General features: G+C 31.4%; 1 protein-coding gene across 1 annotated transcript in view; it reads right to left on the bottom strand.

Moving 5' to 3' along the window:
• The window catches only part of LOC127736031 (solute carrier family 12 member 2-like), a 52,815-nt gene that overhangs the window by 17,868 nt on the left and 14,155 nt on the right, over window positions 1-20,792 (bottom strand). The window contains exons 4-10 of the mRNA XM_052246529.1: window positions 19,892-20,031; window positions 16,299-16,409; window positions 15,665-15,776; window positions 14,117-14,244; window positions 12,697-12,948; window positions 2,181-2,288; window positions 856-979 (exon numbers count right to left, since the gene is read on the bottom strand). Of these exons, the coding sequence (XP_052102489.1) occupies window positions 856-979; window positions 2,181-2,288; window positions 12,697-12,948; window positions 14,117-14,244; window positions 15,665-15,776; window positions 16,299-16,409; window positions 19,892-20,031 (975 nt within the window). The remainder of the gene's footprint in view (window positions 1-855; window positions 980-2,180; window positions 2,289-12,696; window positions 12,949-14,116; window positions 14,245-15,664; window positions 15,777-16,298; window positions 16,410-19,891; window positions 20,032-20,792) is intronic.

Genomic DNA, 20,792 nt, shown 5'->3' with positions numbered 1-20,792 from the left:
ATTTAATCTATGTTTAGTGGTCCTGAAAACTATCAAAATCAAACATATCATCTGGAAACCACAAAATTTTGATTTTTTTCACCAATCAAGAACCATAAATTGAAAACAAAAAAAGTGAAAACAACAGAATTAAACTTAACGGTCTTAAATGGTAAAAAAATATTCCATTTAAATTTCAAATAATTTCAAAAAGTGGTTCTCTATTTATCATCTGGATCTGGAATCCAAAAGTTTGACAGACGAAAAGACAAGCAGACATGAAGATTTCTATATACACACAACTCTGCCACACAGGGGTATACAATTTATTTCATCTATTTATTTTCTGTCAAATGGTCTCAGAGGAGTTGCATTCACAAATCATTGTTAAAATACTAAAAAAAAATGGTCAAAGTCCCACAACTCATGGACAAATCAAAATGAAGGTATGAAGGTATTGTACAGTCAAGAGAATGTGACAACAAATAATCCCTCCAAATATGCAAGATTTCTGTCAAATGTTCTCTGTGAATTGATGTGTTTTGAACTGATGGGAGGATGGACAGAGACTTTATTAAATCCTCTGAGATGTGAGCTGCTGGTGGGGAACAATTTATCAATGAACAGAGTGACAAGGTTGAGCATGTTTTAGATTAGTTCTATCTAGTATAATGATAAAATAAATTAACGGTTACAACTGATATTGTGGTGAAAAGTTATCGAAGGAATGCTTATAAAGATATTCGGTCAGCACGCAAAATTAAGGTCAGTCTGGGAAACCCTTAACACATGCCTTTTTTTTTGCCTTAACTAACAATATTCATAGCCCTCTTATTCATTCAAAAGGGAGAGAATAGAGATGAAATCAACACTTACCTATACAAACAAATCCTAACCCTATAAAGTATGCCAATATATAGGCTCGTCTTGGATTATCACTCACACCATATCCTTTAGCAAAGAAATCTATCTTGGGAAATATCTTATCTTTACATACAGCCTACAAAAAAACAACATGTAATAAGTATAACTTTCTTGTAATTCAGAAGCAAGAAATAGGAAACAGTGGCAAAGATAATAATGAAAGACAATCCACGTGTCTTGGGGAAATTCCTTTAAAAGAAGGACAACGCTAAAGGCTAAACATGCTTCACTTTTATTTAACTGTGTGTTTAGACATTTGTTTTATGTTAAAGATTGTATTGTCTCTTGATTGTTTGTGTCGTTAGGTTGCTGTCTCATTAATATATACCCTCATCTTTTATTTCCATTCATCATCAATGTATCAAATGAAATCATGTATCTAGTTATATGACAATCACAAAACCATCATTTTGATTGGAACTTGTAATAGCAGCTACAGTGATTGTAATTAGACCATACTTCTATCAGTACAGAGATCATCAAGGATATGAGTGGATTATGTTTGTAGCAAAACAAATTTCCTGTCTCACTTGAAAGTAAACTCATCTCCCTGAATGAAATCTTGTACTTTACCATTAATTTGTAGTCATGACTTCAACCATTGTGTATTCAGTTGGGAGTAATCATAGAATATTTCAGAAGCATATAAAATTTCAAAGCACTTCAGATCATTATCACTTAAATTTCAATATAGTAATCTTTTGACTTTGGAATTCTAACCATGCAGATAGTTATCGCTTAAATTTTAACATGGTAAACTTTTGACTTCAGAATTCTAACCATACAGATAGTTTGAGGAGCATATAATAGATTAAAAGCTTTCACTTAACATAATGATATTCTGTACAAATAATTAATTGTGGCTCAGAAAACATGCATGACTAATGACCTTAATTTCACTATTTAAAGTTAAACTACATTTTAAATATGTCAAGGTAATATCACTGACTTAGATAAAAAAAAAAACCTACATAAATAGCTTTTGTTAAATCTTGACATTTGTATGAAAAAAGGCAGATGATAGTTGTTAGCTACTGTAAATTCAGAAATTATTTCCACGTTTTTATTAACTGGAATAATGTGACTGGGTGAGGAATGCAATAATAACAACTGGCATTCTGATATCTGTTACATATGTCTTAATGCAAATTTTCCTGAAATCGTAAGAACTACTTTTGTATTTTTGTCCATTCTTCAAGAAATCATAATAATAAATGCACACAATAATTTCTGAATTTATAGTAACTGGAAATAGAAAGGGAAGTAACTGAGCAAACCTGGAAGACTTTAGGAGCAGATACAAGACTGGCTAATGCTGAAGACAGAGTTGCTGAGAATATACCAATGGTGATCAAAGGTCCAAAGCCTGATATCTTTTCCATTGCCTACAATACATAACACAAATTAATCTCTCTTTTTACCTACCCAAATCACTGTATTTAATGCAATACTGCTGTGGCAAAAAAGTTTAAAGGTTAAAAAGTCAATTTTTTTTTTAATAGTTCTGGAAGAAAACTTTTCACTTGTATGTGGAACCATGTAAAATAGAAGTCACTTAGTATCTGAGAAACTGCAACACATCTGCATTCATACATTTGCTGGCAAAAACCATTTCATTTGGACACAAGGTGAATACATATGTGTAAGTTAAAATACTGGAAAAGTTGGTTAAATACAGGAATAATCCAGCTAATAATGGGATATTCCAATGCAATTTTTAACTTTTATCACTGACTGGTGCACTCTCTTGCCATTTAAACAAGAATGAACACATTGGTGTGCTCATCATCACCCATTCATCAAGTAGGAGTATAATTAAACAATGTCATGATATGCCATCTCAATTAATAATCTTATCAATTCTAATTTATATCCATCATCGACAGGGATTCCCTTTGATTATTGGTAAATGTTCTTTTAAACTTCTTTTCAACAAAATGATTGCTAAAAATTCTACTTGATCACCATATAGAAATTCACATGCAAATGTTTTCATTTTAAATCTCTGAATGCAACCCTGATAAATGTACTCATACAATATAATATGAATCAGTGAAATGAAGTAAAAGTTCAATGAACATAGGCGGATTAAGGGGGCCTGGGCCCCCCTTTTGTGGGAAAAATTTGGTTGATTGTATAGGGAATCACTGAAGCATGACTGGAGCCCCCCCCCCCCCCCCCCCCCCCCCCCCCCCCACTTAGGTCAGTCAGCGGGCCCCCCCTTATAAAAAGTTCTGGATCCGCCACTGATGAAGCATACAATGTACATATGGGTAAGAGTTCAGTGAAGCCTACAATGTAGGTGAGTCTCTTACCTGCTTTAACATTTTAATTTGTCATGTTTGATATACCTTATTTACAACATATCTCCAAAAATATTTGTTGCCCCATTTATTTTACTTATGGTAAAAGTTTTCAAGAGATGCACAGCACACTGTGCATATTGTGCTGTGCATATATGTCATTCAAATTATTGTTAAATAAAAAAAATATGAGTTTAATTGTCACAAGTACTTTGCAATAGTAATAGTGATATTGTTAGAGTAAAGCTTATTTCTCATTAATACAGAATCTTTCAAAATTGTAATTTTTCAAGTAGTGTAATGCCTACATTTATTTGAATTCTGTAAAAATTGTTGATAAAGCTTACAACACAATTTGAACATGATATAAAATCCACCTATATACAATGTGCATCAATGTTTTAATTATGCAAGACACTTGATATGGAGTTCAATGGTTGTTAAAATCTGCTAAAATTTTATGAGAGTTTTACATTTGTGTACAAACAAACAAATTATTTTTTTCGGTTCATTTTATCAAGATTTGAAGGTCTTGACAATAAAATTCTGTGTTTAACAATGGTATTTCTTATAAAGTTTTCTAATAAATTTTCGATTAATTTTCCTTATGTTGGATGTGCATTCATGCATGTCAACACAAATTACTTTGTAAAGAAATGCCAATTTGAAGACATAATCTTCCCAACTTTACTTGACAAATCAATTTCTCCCTAGGTTATTCATGTAATCGATGTATTCAAATCACAATAAAATGGCAAATTTCAAATAACCAAGTGATTTTTTTTCTTCGAGCTTAATTTGGTATCAACCATAAAATAAAATCCAAACCTATGTGAATCAATTTTGAAGAATGGTAAATCAGAACATTCTAGTTAGGTAGTAATTCCTCAATACAAAAAAAAATAAAATCAGATCAATACCAAATCAAGTCCTCAAAAGACGTGAATTTTCAATGGACATATTCAAATGAGTGTTGTAATCAGACATTACAAGATTTCAAGGCTGAGTAAATCAATCGTTTGTTGTTACATATATTGGACATTGCACTCAACATATCAATACCTTTTTTCAATACTGTAGCAAATGTCACTTCTAGTTCTACTGATTACAATTGATTACTGAATAGAACATCCTCAGGACAAATTGCTAAAGATGTAGTAAGGTCAGGGATATCTTATAAATTAGACAAACAAATTGTAAACATCTTACAAAGCAATCAGATAAATGGAAGATAAACTGTCCGGTAAATTAGAAGATACATTGCAATTGTGACCTAGCAGACTTTATTAAGATCTGCTGCATTTAGAAGTTTTCATCAAACAGAGAAGTCAAAAACCCTCACATGTTTTAATTGAATATGAATAAAATAGGATATTAGGTAAACATCAGTGAGACAGCAAACAACATAAAAAATAATAATAAAAGAACAGAGTTCCAATCCATGTTGCACATATTTTACCTGTCCAAATGCAATAGATTAAAAAAAAAAATTTTTTTGTTCTTTAAATTTTTTATCAATATCTAAAGAGAAATGAAGGCTTGAGAGCAAATGCAATGCAATCTCCGAAATAATTAATATTTCTAAGGGGCATAACTCTTTTAATTATATTTGATCGGCACAGCCTTTAAAATTGTCTGAGACATTGCTGATATAAACCTTAGATATGAATTTGAAAAAAAAATGTAGCACAAATTGTACACTTGTGACTTGAGAGCACTAACTGCAATTTTCCTTCTAATTAAAATTTCCAAGGGGCATAACTCTTTTAAAAATTGTTGATGGGCACTGATTTTTGAACATGTCAGAGAAATGCTGATATAAATCTATGTTATATATATCATAAAAATCTGGAAATAATTGTACATATGGGAGCGCTTACAAGACCGACAGACAGACACACAGATGGACGGACACCCTGTTTTTCAATGCCCCCAGCTGCAACATGTTGCACAGGGGACAAAAGGGTATATAGAGGTCAATGTGTGATCTTCAACAATAGGCAGGTTTCTATATATAATATATCAAGCTGAAAATCTAAATCTGATTTCCTGGTGAAGGTCATCTCTGGCCAATCCAGGTTCCTCCACCAATATTAACTGGTAGCCACAATATAGCTAACAGTGTTGAAAGTTGTGTTCAACACCAAAATTCAATCAATCTAAATATATAAGTCTAAAAAGTTGTGAATAAATTTATCAGCAAATATCAAATATCTGCCATCAACCACCAATTTCTGAAAATGACAAAAAAACTACCAAAAAGGAAGACTTCTTTTAGCAAACACATATAAAGCTTCAAATTAATGATCTATGCATACTTAAGCTAGAGCAGAAATATGAAAAATGGCTTTAAAGGACTAAAATAAATATGGCCCCCATTTCTAGCTAAATTTCAAGTAAGGATTAATTAACCAATATCATTATGAATCATATCTAAAACAATGACTAGATAGGAAAAAGTTCTCTTGTTCAAAATTTACGAATCAGCATTCTTTTTATGAGATACAAATAGCACAATTTTTATTTTCTCAAAATTCAATGAAAACAACAAAATTTTAATTGTTTTTAGGACCAGAACAGTGCATATGTCAAGAAAAAAGATCTTTTGACATTATGTTTTTTATAACAAATTACATATCTGACTTGAATACATAGTTTGTCGAGCTGACAACAAGCAACAAGCACTCTATATAGACATAAGTGTTGTGAACATTCAATAACGCGGTTTTACCTTTGTGTTAACATAACGTTGTTCCCGGCAAAATTGGCAGTTGCCGATTTAGCGTTACGAAATTACGCCAACATGTGGCATTCGAATAACATCTTTGTTTTCTAACTTGTTATTAATCCTACATTTCTTTAGTTACTTGTGTTTATATGCTTTATATTGATAAATCGGTGTCGAGACGTATGAAATCGTGATTGCTTTCTTTATAATCCAATATTTACGTATGTATTGACAGTGATTTATATGATTAACCTTGACCAGTAGCGACCTATTTTCTTACGCGCAAGGATAAGGCGTGCTAAGTATTATAAAAAGGGGATTTTCCGAATAGCAAAACGAATTTGAACTCATCTTTACAGAAACTTAATAGGTAAATACTTCACGCACGAAAATCACAGAAAACCGTTAAACATATTGTACTTTCATTCTTTGTAGTAATTTATAGTAATAATAATAATTTCTATTTCTTAAAATAGTAGTTTAGTTGTTATTTTATTTAGAAAACCTGGCTAATGTATTTCGAAAAGCTATTGAATAGAATAAATATCTACAGACTAAAGGTATTGTAAGAAAGATTGAGAACAATCTTTACACTGGTGGCAGCGAATTTAGTTTTCTTTTTAAAGAAAATTTTAAGAATCTACGTGAATATTTTATTAGGCACGCAATTGATAAGTAAAAATATTTTAAATTGTTACTGTCCATATTTGTTTACACTTAAAAAAAAACAAAACTGAACATAATAAAAAAGGACACTTCAACAAAAGGTGAAAGAAAAGAAAAGTACAGTTGGTGAGATTAATTAAGCTTATAGTATATTTTTCAGTAGTTTTAAATTCAACAAGGATAAATATAAATCCAAGTTGAAAAGAAATAATATAGTTAATCAAAATCTATGTCAACAAGGATAAATTCTAATCCAAGTTGAAAATGTTATAATTATTAAATTTGAGTATATATCAACAAGGATAAATATGAATCTATAAGTTGAAATAAAATAGTTAAGGGGTATACATCAACAAAGATAAATTCTAATCTAAGTTGAATGTTAAAAGATAAAAAAATTTAAGTCAAATTTCAACAAGGATAAAATAAAATCCAAGTTGAGCTAGATTAATATTGAATACCATATTCAATAAGGATAAACTTTAATCCAAGTTGAGTTTTAAAGTTAGCAGTCTATTTTTAACAGGAATAAATCTGAATCCAAGTTGAATAATAATATTATAACCATAATTTTTTCAATAGGGTCCAGTTGTAAAATTTATAGTCTATTTCAAAGTTGTAAATTAAATAGTCCATTTCATAAGCTTATTTTTTACAACAAGGATAAATATAAATCCAAGTTGTAGTTATAATAATTTTTCGATAGAGTCGAAGTTTTAAAAAAAAAATATAGTCTATTTCGAAGTTGTAAATTAAATAGTACATTTCACAAAATAAGTTTTACAACAAGGATAAATATAAATCTAAGTTGTAGTTATATTTCATTAAGGTCAAAGTTGAATGTCTATAGTCTATTTCAAGTTTGTAATGTATATACTGTAGTCTATTTCACAAAGTAAGCATAGATTCATAATCCAAATTGTGTTTTAAAAGTAAGGCATAGGAAATTCTTTATCAATTTCAACAAGGATAAAAAGTCATCTAAGTTGAACAATTCTAAAAAAAAAGCACAAGATTAACAAGGATAAAATTTAATCCAAGTTGATTAGTAAATTGAAACTCTTGATTCCATTTAGCAGTCAAAAGTAAGATGTATAATTTGAGAAATAGACAACCTAGTATGTCTACGGGATCAATGTCTTTAGGAAGGGGAAGAGGAAGGGGATCTGGAATAAACCCACCAAGTAGTTTAGCCATTCCCAACCAGGCCATATCATCTGGGAATATGGAGGCCCATTTTTCAGGGGAATCTAGAAACTCTCATGATTATTTTAATGCAAGGTTTAAAATCCCTGAATTCAATAATGGGGAGACAATAAATAAGTATCCAAATATATTGCCTACTTCAGTTAATGAAGGAGAAAGGGAGATAACTCATTTGACTTATGAAGGTCCTCGTACCATGGATCATACTATCAACTTACCTGCTACAAGTAAAGAAACTGAGAATAACACTAATCCGTTCCTTGTTCCAACTCAAAGTCGAAGTGATAGCGCTTTAATTTCAAGATCAACCAATTCTGATAGTGATGAACTCACACAATTAAGAAGACAATTAGATGCCTTAAAGAATGAAAATTTTGAATTAAAGAGAACAGTCCAACAAAACAGCCTTCCGTTACCAAGTTCAAGTCAAACAAACCCTAATCAAAATCTGGTTAACACAATTACCCAGTCAACAGAGTATATAGAGCCAAATGTATATGCTGGTACCCATACCCATGTAAACCATGATATTGTTAGCAGCAATATTTCACAGAATCCAGTTCTTAACAAGAACTTGTATACTCAGAGTCAATTTGTGAGCAATTCCTATCCTCATAATACAATGCAAAGAAGTAACTATTCGCAAAATACAGTACAGAATAGCCGATATATACAAAATAAAGCCCCGAACAGTAATTTTTCACAATATCCAGTTCAAAATAGAAATTTCCAACAGTATCAACCAATCACAGAGCCAAACTTGTTACCAATGCAGCATCCCAGTAGACCACAGTATATCAATACATCAGAAGTTCCAAGATTTAATGATAATGGACGCAGAACAAGAGTGCCATTCTATAACGGAAAGGATCCATGGAACGCATATATGATGCAATTTGAACTGATTGCGGAAATGAACAATTGGACTCCATCAACCAAAGCCATAGAACTGGTTACAGCCCTCAAAGATGAAGCAATGGTATATGCCTCATTTCTTACACCAGAGACAAAAAGATCATTTTCAGCACTTTGTGCAGCCATGTCAAATAGATTTGGAGATCATGGGTACCCGGAAACATACAGACAAGAGCTTCATACTCTGAGAAAGTATGATAGAGAAACAATTCAGGAGTATGCTTCAAGGGTCGAGATGTTGGTCAGGAAGTCTTTCCCCACAATTGACACAGCAACACACAGTACACTCAGTGTGGAGTATATGCTTAGAGGATTGCCGGACCAGAGTATTGCTATTGAGCTACTGACAAAAAGGATTACTAGCATAACAGAGGCAATACACCAAGTAACGCTATATGAGACTTACAAGAGAGGTTCAAGAGACAGAAACATCCGTCAGCTTGGTACAACAGAGGACAGTTATAGAAATAATTGTGGGTCCGAAGATATAGAGGTCAGAAAAGTAGGAGGAAACAGATTTGTAACAGAGGAAAGATTGACTCAGTTTGAAAGAGGAATTTCGGAGTCACTAGAGACAACCATTAAAAGAGAAATGGCAAAGTATTATACACAACAGGATTATGACAGTAGGCCATGGCAAAATAAGCAAGTGTATAGAGACCATACGACCAAGATGAAGAATTCCAGATGCTATAACTGTAATGAGGAAGGCCATTACATAAGAGATTGTCCAAAAGAAAAGAGAAGCCCCTATCATAATCATGAAGAAAATAGAGGTGGTTTTATAAGGAATAATGAAAGGAGTCAAAACCAAAATGAAGAGTCTTTAAACTGCTAAGGGTTGAGACTATCGACCAAGTGTCAGCCCCTAAACATGGTAAAGAAAAAGTTAAAGAGAATAATTTGAAATATGAAGAGAAACATTGCCAAATGAAAGAGCATTTGGTTGAACCGAAAAAATCAGTGAATACAGCTTATATAAAGAGATCATTTGAAGAAGATAGCCTAGATATACGGGACCTAGATTTAAGCCTAGAGATGTTGTTTGAGGAGTCTAAGGAGATACAACAGAACACACCAGAGAACACACCAAAGGAGGTAATGGGTAGTGCAGAACCGATCAACGGGATAGAAGGAAATATTATCATTGCTCGGGTGACAGCAGCTAGCATTACAGTTCCAGTGGTCATTAACAAGATTGTGACGAATGCAGTTATTGACACTGGAGCAGAGGTGACGGTTCTAAGTGAGAAGTTGTATAATCAGATTCCTGGGAGTAAACGGCCAAAACTAAGGAGAGCAGCAAGAAATTTGGTAGTTGCTGAGGCCGGTAAGAACTTGACAACAAGAGGGATTACAGAGGTGGAAGTTAATCTGGGAAGTGAAACCTTCAAATGGCCAGTTTATGTAGCACCCATTGGAGATAACATGTTATTAGGTTGTGACCTAATTGATGAAATGAATATCACAATCAATCCTATGCAAGGCTTACAGTTTAATGGTCAGCGGATTGAATGTGAGACTAAGAGACAAACTGATAGAGAAGCCAGAGTCGGAGTAAAGGACACCAATTCTGGGCTTATCGTTGACAAAGAAGCGGAAAGAAGTGAGTTCCTGTCAATCAGAGATTCAATGGTAGAGCCGGTAATGGCCGATGACAGAAAACCCATGGTAGCAAGTACGCAGGACATGCATGTACATGTACATATAGGAAATATTACCAGTACAAGTTATAAGGGTACACAGACGGACAAGGTCGATGTCCAGATGTTGCCTGAGCTCTTGCAAGAAGAAAATGTAAATGTTACAGAAGAAAATGTAAATGTTAAAGGAGAAAATGTAAATGTTACAGAAGAAAACGTTAATGTTACAGAAGAAAATGTTAATGTTACAGAAGAAATTGTTAATGTTACAGAAGAAAACGTTAATGTTACAGAAGAAAATGAAAATGTTACAGAGGAAAATATAAATTTTACAGAAGAAACTGTAAATGTTACAGAAGAAAATGTAAATGTTACAGAAGAAATTGTGAATGTTCCAGTAACAGAAGAAAATCAAAATATTCCAGTTACGGAAGAAATTGTAAATGTTTCAGTTAAAAAAGAGGATGGAGACTTTTTCTGTCAGGTGGAAAAAATAAGTCAACTGAAAGAAAGTTTCCGTAAAACAGATTTAGACCAAACTGAGAAAGAACATGAGAATGAAAAACAGGTAACTCAAGACACACAAAAAGATTGGAGAAAAAGGAAGAAAAGAGCAGAAGAGGACACAGAAAGAGAAAAGAACAGAAGAGGACACATAAAGAAAAAAAAACAGAAGAGGACACATAAAAAAAAAAAAAAAAAAAAGAGACGAACCAATAATACAGTGAAGTTGTTGGACAAAGAAAACATTGAAAATTTTATAAACAGTTTATTTATTATATTGAAAGACACAAAACTACAAAATTGTTGACATTATTTATATGTATATTGTTTTATATATCATTGGTACACTTTTATTATTATACGTGTCAAGAATTGTGATATATTCGTGATCTAGTCAACATTGACAAAAACAAATTTTCTTAATTTTAATATTCTATTGAGATAGCAGGTGCTTGTTTAGATTTTGTTTAATTGTATCTAATGATTTAATATTTCGCAATTATTTAAATTTCGAGACGAAATTCTATTTTGACGGAGGGCAGTGTTGTGAACATTCAATAACGCGGTTTTACCTTTGTGTTAACATAACGTTGTTCCCGGCAAAATTGGCAGTTGCCGATTTAGCGTTACGAAATTACGCCAACATGTGGCATTCGAATAACATCTTTGATTTCTAACTTGTTATTAATCCTACATTTCTTTAGTTACTTGTGTTTATATGCTTTATATTGATAAATCGGTGTCGAGACGTATGAAATCGTGATTGCTTTCTTTATAATCCAATATTTACGTATGTATTGACAGTGATTTATATGATTAACCTTGACCAGTAGCGACCTATTTTCTTACGCGCAAGGATAAGGCGTGCTAAGTATTATAAAAAGGGGATTTTCCGAATAGCAAAACGAATTTGAACTCATCTTTACAGAAACTTAATAGGTAAATACTTCACGCACGAAAATCACAGAAAACCGTTAAACATATTGTACTTTCATTCTTTGTAGTAATTTATAGTAATAATAATAATTTCTATTTCTTAAAATAGTAGTTTAGTTGTTATTTTATTTAGAAAACCTGGCTAATGTATTTCGAAAAGCTATTGAATAGAATAAATATCTACAGACTAAAGGTATTGTAAGAAAGATTGAGAACAATCTTTACAATAAGTATGGTTGAAATTCAGACGATTTTGTCAACTTTTACCAAATCTCAATATTTGGCATATTTGGAGTGTAAATGTCATACCTTTAAAAGAAAACCTCAACAAAAATAGTTTATTCTACTTTCTTACATGCCTATTCATCATCTTGAAACAATGAAATTAATATTCGGGGCCAAATAGGGCCCTTATCGAACTTACTACTTTCATGGTTAAAGCCCCATAACTCTTGAATGACTGATTGGAAAATTTTCAAAATTAAAAGGGTAGCTAAATTATACTTATTCTAACAATAACTAGCAAAGCTGAGCAGCTGTTTTACCTTTTCCTATATCCAAAAAAAAACTGTAAAAGTTTAGGTAGGTTGTAAATAGATCTATGTGTATCCTACAGTAAAAAAAAGCTTAAAAATATTTCTTCACATGGTATAAAGGTACCCAAACCATTATCAAAATTGCCATCAAAATATATATTTTTTTAAAATTATAAATCAAACAAGTTAAACATTATTTTGAAAATATGTAATGTTCACGAGAACGGAAATTATCTTAAAACCTCTTTAAATCTTCCAAAGATCTGACATTTCCTTTGTAGAGATAATACAGGTCTTTTTTTTTTAAATGGTATATCACTCATGATATAATGTTGACATACTTTCCAATATCTTACCTGAAAATCATGCAATAATCCAAACATACTTTGTGAATCAACAGTACAATTAGCCATTGTAGATGTTATATTGTCAGAGGTAACAAGGCTGGTGTTTAATTGTAAAGTATTATTTACAAGCATAGATTGACACACTGTCAATGGAATTTCTCGTATCACAGTAGCGCCTAATATCCATGCAACAATTATATACACAACAGATGATATTAAAATGGCAAGAATTGTTCCTTGAGGAATGTCTTTCTGAGGATTCTGTAAAAAAAAGGAGAGATGTGAGAGGTAATTCTTGTACAATTTATGTTAACAAAAAACAAATGTAGAATCAATATAAACAAAAGAAAAGGTAAATTAAACATCAACCAGACAACAAAATTTCACCAAAAGTAGACATCTGAGTAGTATAACTTGAACCCAGTACTAACTACCACTTGCTTTTGTTAGTCTAAGCAAGTTATGCTCATACTGGAAATTGTACTATCACGACATTAAAATTTGTGTTTTAAATTGTACATTAAAGTTCTTAAAATATTAAAGTGTAAACAGTATTTTACATAATTACAGCACTTTTATCATTGCTAATCAGTATTCATGAGTAATATCTATATATACAGGACTTCCACATACTAACATCAAACTTGTTTGCAGAAAACACATGGTTTTTCAACTTCCAATTAATGACAAATTCAACTTTTGTATTCTTTGTTGGGTTATTTAGCCTTATTTTTACACATGTGAAGGATTCAAATTTTCATTTGATAACACATTTTCAACTAAATTTTGAGAGAGGAAATCGCTTAAGAAAACTGCAAATACAAATATAGGACTTCGAACTTAGTTTCACAAGTTGGTAAAAAAAAAAAATCCAAAATTTTTGTGGTGAAAAGTTTGTGTGTATCATAAATACACAAATATAGATTATGTAAGACTTTTCACATTTATCTCATTGACCAGGCACAAAACAAGGTGGGGTAAAACATTTAGTATTATCATTTTTCTCAAAAATATGCATGTGTATTCCATGGTATTTGAAAGCAGGAGAAGGCAGCTATTGGTGAAAACTGAATCATCATATCATTGGAACCAAACAGGACAGCAGATCAGTCCATAACATTCAGAGATAGGTACTCTATCCTGATTATACTTCATAGCTTATTTCTGAGGGCCAATCAAGAGTTTGTACATGTATTTTGTATGGAGATCTACACAAAGATACCTTAATTTGTATCAGTATTTATGTTTGGAAGCAATCCATTATGAAGTTGTTGTTGTTGTTAACACTTCTGTTCATATTTTTTCTTCTTAGACAGATGTTCTGTGTTATAGGGATGAATAACATTAGTATAAATCACTTCATAGTTTTTTATTCGAAATCAAAATGATCAAATACTAATGTTGAATGCTACTTAATCTGAATACTTACTTTTAAATCTCCTGATATATTAGCCCCGGCCAATATGCCTGTCGCAGCGGGGAAAAATACAGAAAATACAGAGAAAAAAGATTCACCATCTCTAAACTGGGGCTTCAAATTTTCTTCAAAAAGAGTACCTGAAATATAAATGGAGTAGATAAAATAATACCACAAAATAACAAATGGCCCTGTTCAGTCAATTTTGTTATTCAAAAATTTTGGTAGTGATCTGTGTTTCTTCAACTCCAACCTCTTGATTGACTTGCCAAATGAAAGTCCATACTTTGACTTCTGTTTTTAATTTTTGTACTAGTGAATGTTTTTGATTTACCACTGATACTCGTGGATAAGTCTTAAATGTCAAAAAGCTGATGTAAGTTATTTAAGAGAAGTCAAGGATGGAAGTTAGAAGACAAATCAACTGTCTTTAACTAAAGATATGGATTAAATAAAATTGAAATAATAGTACAATTTTTGCGTTTTTTTTAGTCCTTTATTAGTTGATTTCAGTCATATTTGTCTTTATTTACTTTTGTGTACAGCTTCACTTTTCACATAGAACACAACCCTCATACATGAACCTGTACCTGTAACAATGGTTCTTTACTGATTCAGTTTAACTGCTATCTTTACATTGAACAATACATATACTTACAATCATTAACACAGGCTTACCTGTGCCCAAGCTACCAAAAACGAAAAAGGATCCTAAAAAATCTACTAGCCTAAAGACTTCTAATATATGTAATTTCAAACCCTGTTACAACATGAAATGAAAACATCAAACCCATTTAAAAGCAAATTGACTTATACAAGAAAATATGAGCAAAGTACTTTGCCCTGTTTTACATTTATCACAAAAGGACATTTGTATTTTGATGCTGTGTTCATCTTTATGACATCTAGAACTCATTTGCATTATTAACATTATACCATAAACCGTAAATAAACCTGTAATTCTTATTGGTTGTGCACTATTTACCTTATACCATAAACCTTAAATAAACCTGTATTTCTTATTGGTTGTTATGTCCTTTCTGACCTATCTAAGTTTTTGGGAGTTATAATTGTAAGTTATAACTGTGATTTTTTTGGTGGCCATGTACTCTTTTCTTTCGGAAGAAACTGAAAAGCCAGGTTTTATGTTGATGGTGTACAGATAAATAAAGATAAGGGAAGTCATAATCACAGCTTTCCTATACAAAAGCATAAATGTCTATTTCTTAGAAGCACAAATGTCTACCACCAGTCACAGATTGGTATTCCAGATTACATGATAAAAACAAAGTTGCACACACAACAGTTTAAACTCGCAAGACAGATTTAACTGCATAAAAATACAAATTATAAAAACTAATGCACTAGAATTGGGTATCATATAATAAATGGTCAGGTCAAGGAAACTGCTGCCAACGGCAGACTTAAGGCATTCAGAATTCCAAAATTTTCATATATTCTTAAACTTCTTTTCATCAGTGTCTGCTTTAACTGTATTCTAAAGACATCTTATTACTCTTTTCTTTTTCACTTGTCATAAGTTATAAAGAAATTACTTACTATTATATCCTACGATACCTCTATCTAAATTTTCTTTACTTGGAGGGATAAATGTTCCAATTATAAAATTAACAAGGGCAATTAATAAGGCTACTAACAACACCATCTGTGCCTGAAAAAAATATGAAACTTCAATAATCATTTTTACAAGGATTATATTTAACATTTAAAAGTATCTTGCTTGTTTGAGAGTCAGAAAGTTTTTACAGGAAAATAGGTACTGACATGTGCACCTTATCTATATATTCATACATTATAAAGCAATTTTTGCTTCTATTATTTATTTCATTTTTTACTATGTATTTTCTATTTGGCAAATTGAAGAAAATGTATTTTGAAAAGAAATGTAGCATGAATCTTATAGAAAAGAAATGTATAATTAATTAAGGGATCAGAAACTATGGTTAAAGTTGAGCAGTTGAAACAGGTCTACCAGTATATGTGAAATAAGGCTATTGATATGTGAGTCTCAATATCTACTGTGTATAGTTTCTAACAAATGAAAGAAGCCATTCATATCGACTGAAATTCTAGAAAAATCCTAATGAAATTCATTACTTTTAACCCAGACTGAGAGTGCAACGTTCTTATTTCTATAGATGTTATAAGGTTGTCTATTCAGACTATAGCTTACTCTAGCTTCCCACTCCATACCAATGATAGCGATTACTAGCAGTAGTGTAGTAGTAAGTATACCAATTATACGTATATCATTGACCTCGTCTATCATCAAGGCATCGTGTTCCTACAAATACAAGTCTGAAGGCTTATTTACGTGAGATACATGGAAAATAAATCTGTCTGTTTGTTTGTACCAGATCTAACTGCAAATTACCTGCATGTATGCACTTCTCGTATGACAAAATACCTGTTAACGTGTTAGTTTTCTACAATAACAATATTTTTATTTGGTGTGCCCCTGTACTTTAAATGTTATATCATTGTTCAGACAAGGAAATTAATGCGACTCTAAATTCTTTTTGAACATGTTCTAGAAGATACAAAATAAATGATGCATTTGATTAAGAATAATGATGTGCAGCACTGTAAAGGTGACAGAATAAGCATGTTAACAATATACCATTACATATACCAATAGCTTTCTCATGTTTAATAGGAACATTGTTTTGTTTAAAAGCATGTCTCAACCTTGAACATTAAAATAATTACATGTAAAAGAGTTTGAAATTATATCATTTATTTCTATATTTGTGACATTAACAATTTAGGTAACAACCTTTTTTAGTCTAGTTTCTTTATATTAATGATATAAACTACAAAGGCACATCATCATTAAACTTAATTAAAATGTAAATGTGTTTTATTTTTTTGCACACAAGTTAATTTATCTATTGATACTGTAAATAATTAAATATTCAACACAGTTTTTTTGGGTATATACTGAAAAAAACAAAAAAAACATGTATTACAGGACTTCTCTACTAGTGCAATTTAAAAGTAATCTTGTCTAACTGGCCATTTGGTACTATTTTGCAGTGAACTAGAGGATGGGAATGGCAGCATCACGGATGTACCTGCTCGAGTTCATTACTAAATTTTGATGCATTTTTTTTATCATCTGAATTATTCAGGATCATACAATTAAACATAGCTTATACCTTCAGAAGATAGAAATGTTATTGATGCACCACCACTTTTGTACTAATGCACAAGGCGTGGCTAAGTTAAGGCGTGTCTAAGTTAATCTAAGTTTTTTTACCACAACATTCAATATATTATATAAGCCTACGGTTTTCTTCCTTGTTTATATCACTCTTTCTATCAGTGGTGAACTATTATGCCAAGTTTCATTCCCCAACAACAATAGGTTTGAAAGTCGGAGAGCAGAAACATTTTTTGTACATATGCACAGGGGTGGTTAAGTTGAACTTAGTTTTTCACCTTAACTTTCAATATACAGTTTTGTTCCTTGTCTCAATTTTATCATAAAAGTATTTTCAATGTAAAAAAAAATCTTATTCTTTTTTAAAAATAAGAGTTTATAATGACAGCACATTCATAAATATTCTGATTTTGGAGAAATAAAAAAAAACTACTCTTTTTAGGGGGTTCAGGTTCCCCAATTTACCTACCTACCTACCTAGCGTTTTGATTGCCACTTGCAGTTGCTAATTCTGACAAAACTCCCCATATACTCATGGAAAAAACAGAAGAAAAAACCTACCCACATATACCTACAGGTACCCTGTTTTTCTTAAGGAGAAACCCTAAAGGTTGCACTTTGTAAATACAGCTGTTTCATAAACCACATGATATATAGTGTTCATAGATATTTTGTTTTGTTTACTACTGGTTCCCAGATATGATCTCTATGTTTCATTTCATAGAGACATAACTTTGGAATGTTACCAGTATAAAAACACATGGTAGCAGCGAACATTGAATTCTGAGGAAGACCCAAAGTGAAGGTAGGGGTATTACAGAATTTTAGTAGAAGTTTAAACTCTTAGAAGGTCGGAGCATACAAATGTTGAAAATATGCCACACAGCCCTATGTTTTAACCTTTGAATAAAAAAAGTGGTGCATATCAACTTTCCATTCTAGGATATATTTTTTTTACAAAACTGCAAAGTAAAAGTGGCACAGTTTTAGCCACAAAGGGAGTTCCTATGGGAAATTGCATTGTCTATATTTACAGAAGTGCAACCTATACACACATACTTTAATGTTTGGCCTTAATATGTATTACATACTAAATATTTAATAATACAAATAATATTAAATTTTTAAAAAGGAATTACATTGTATCTATAGAGCTACTAACACAGGATGTTTTCAAACATCAGCTTTGGAGAAAACCTTTATTATCAGGTTTAAAAGGATATTATAAAGATGTTATGCAAAAATGAAAACATTCATTTCAAACCTAATGGGAATTCATAATATATAGGTGGCTTATCCCTGACAGAACTGGTCAAGCTGATCAAAGCAATTACCTGGTATTTTTAATGAAAATGTTTTGATATTTTTTTAAGTTGACAATGATATATCTATACAAGATAAAAGTTTTGAACTTATTGCAACATTTTAAATGAAACTATAGTATGTCAAAAGAAGAATATGTGAAACACAACATTTTTATCAGTGATTTACACAAATTTTACTGTCAACCAATTCAAAATTTTAACTACTACCATAAGAGTAGCAAAAGGGCTGATAACTGCATCTGGGCAGAAAGAAAGATTTAGAAGGGTAAAACAACATTTTGTTCTATAGATCTAGGTTATCAAAAGTATTATATCAATCAAATTTGAATCCTGTCATGTAATTTGGAATAAACATGTTCACACGGTCAATCCTAAAGCCTTTGGACTCAAATAACTTTTATTACAAATAAATACCACTGTCTCGTTAGGAAGTGATTAACAATAAGAAATATGGAATACTGATAACATCTATTACTGTCTACATTATAGATTATTTCTGACACTTGTCTCTCTTTAATGGCTGAGGTTACTCCTTCTTTCTGATCGACAATCAGAACAAATAAATACCATCGACAGTTTCCATGCATAATTAATTCTACTGCAAATAGCTTTGTATATATTAATCAGACTTATAACCATATTGATCACACCAATACTTTTATGACAATGGACATTTATTATTCTACCTATATCTCCCATAATACAAACATAATTATTATTACTCTAACTGTACTAGAACATGTCAAGAAGTTCACTTTCAGGGCATTCAGTGTTAAAAATATTCAATATTGGACTGTGTCATTGTATAAATATATAAATGTACCAAAATGACTTTATCATGAAAAAAAAACATTAGTCAATTTAAAGATCTTCCTAAAAAATAATCAGACCAAAACTACAAAGCTGAGGCAAATTTTTACTGTCAATGACATGTTAGTAATTCACAGCTTTTTTGTAAGATTTATATTTTGCAGATTCACCAAAAATAAAGATAAAAGAAATATTACATTGAATATTGTAGTAGATCACATTTAGAACAAACCAAAAAGAGGTCATGATTTTTCTGCATGTGAGTGCCAATACATATTAATTCTATATCAGGCAATAATGTTTTGAGCATGTTGAGCAGTAGTTCTTATATTGTTGTGTTGGTTCTATTAATTGATTTCAATTCATACTTTATCAATACGGCATTGTATAATGCCATAATACTAATATGAATTCTTACAATATCAAGGACATAAATAATAAAATAAATCCTGAAACTGTGATAAATACCTTCAATATATCTCGGACAGTCTCTGCAAACCCTACAACATACATGGCAACAGCTACAGCATTAGCAACAGAGAAAATCAGTCCAATAGCACCACCAAATTCTGGACCTAAACTACGTGATATCATAAAGTAAGCACCTCCTAAAATAAAACAGACAAAATCAGTTCAAAAGTACCATCTAATTCTAGGCCTAAACTATGTGATATCATAAAATAAGTATCTCCTACAATAAAACAGACAAAATCAGTCTAAAAGCACCATCTACAATAGAACAGAGAAAATCACTTCTATTGATCCAACAGCTTCATTTAAATCTAGAGTGGGTGGCGCATATTCGCCGTGGACACATTTTCGCCGTTTTTGCAATTTTTTCTGTAAATTTCGTGTGCCTTTACCCAATACTTGCCTAAATAGATGCTAAATGCTGTTTGTAATGTTCGAAATGTTGATATTCCTCTTTACCCCATTTCCAATGTTATTCGCACATATAAAGAAATACGCAGGTGTTTTTGAACGATTTTGGCAATTATGTAAAATTTATATGGCACGCATGCGCAGTCATAAAGTAAATATCTGTTAGAAAAATCATATAGGAATGATCTCTCAAGCTTATTCATGTAATTGCAAACAATTGTTTTTATAATATACAAGGATAATGAGGATGGTCATATCATACATTGCGGCGAAAATGTGTCCCCCATGGCACAAGAACAACTTGATTTCCTCTCGAGTTTGCGTTCATTTTTAAAACATTTAACCAATGTTTTGAAGAGAATTCCTTTATCAAACATTTTTTTCATATAGTAAACTTTCTGAAACCTACATAAAAAGTTTCAAATATTCAAATGTAGGTCGGATGTAGGTGGAAATGAACGGATTTTGCGGCGAATATGCGTCACCA

Source organism: Mytilus californianus, unplaced genomic scaffold (genome assembly GCF_021869535.1).
Source record: "Mytilus californianus isolate M0D057914Y unplaced genomic scaffold, xbMytCali1.0.p SCAF_3, whole genome shotgun sequence".
Taxonomy (NCBI): Eukaryota; Metazoa; Mollusca; class Bivalvia; order Mytilida; family Mytilidae; genus Mytilus; species Mytilus californianus.
Note: the sequence above shows the minus strand (reverse complement) of the source record. Positions and strands in the feature narration are given on the sequence as shown.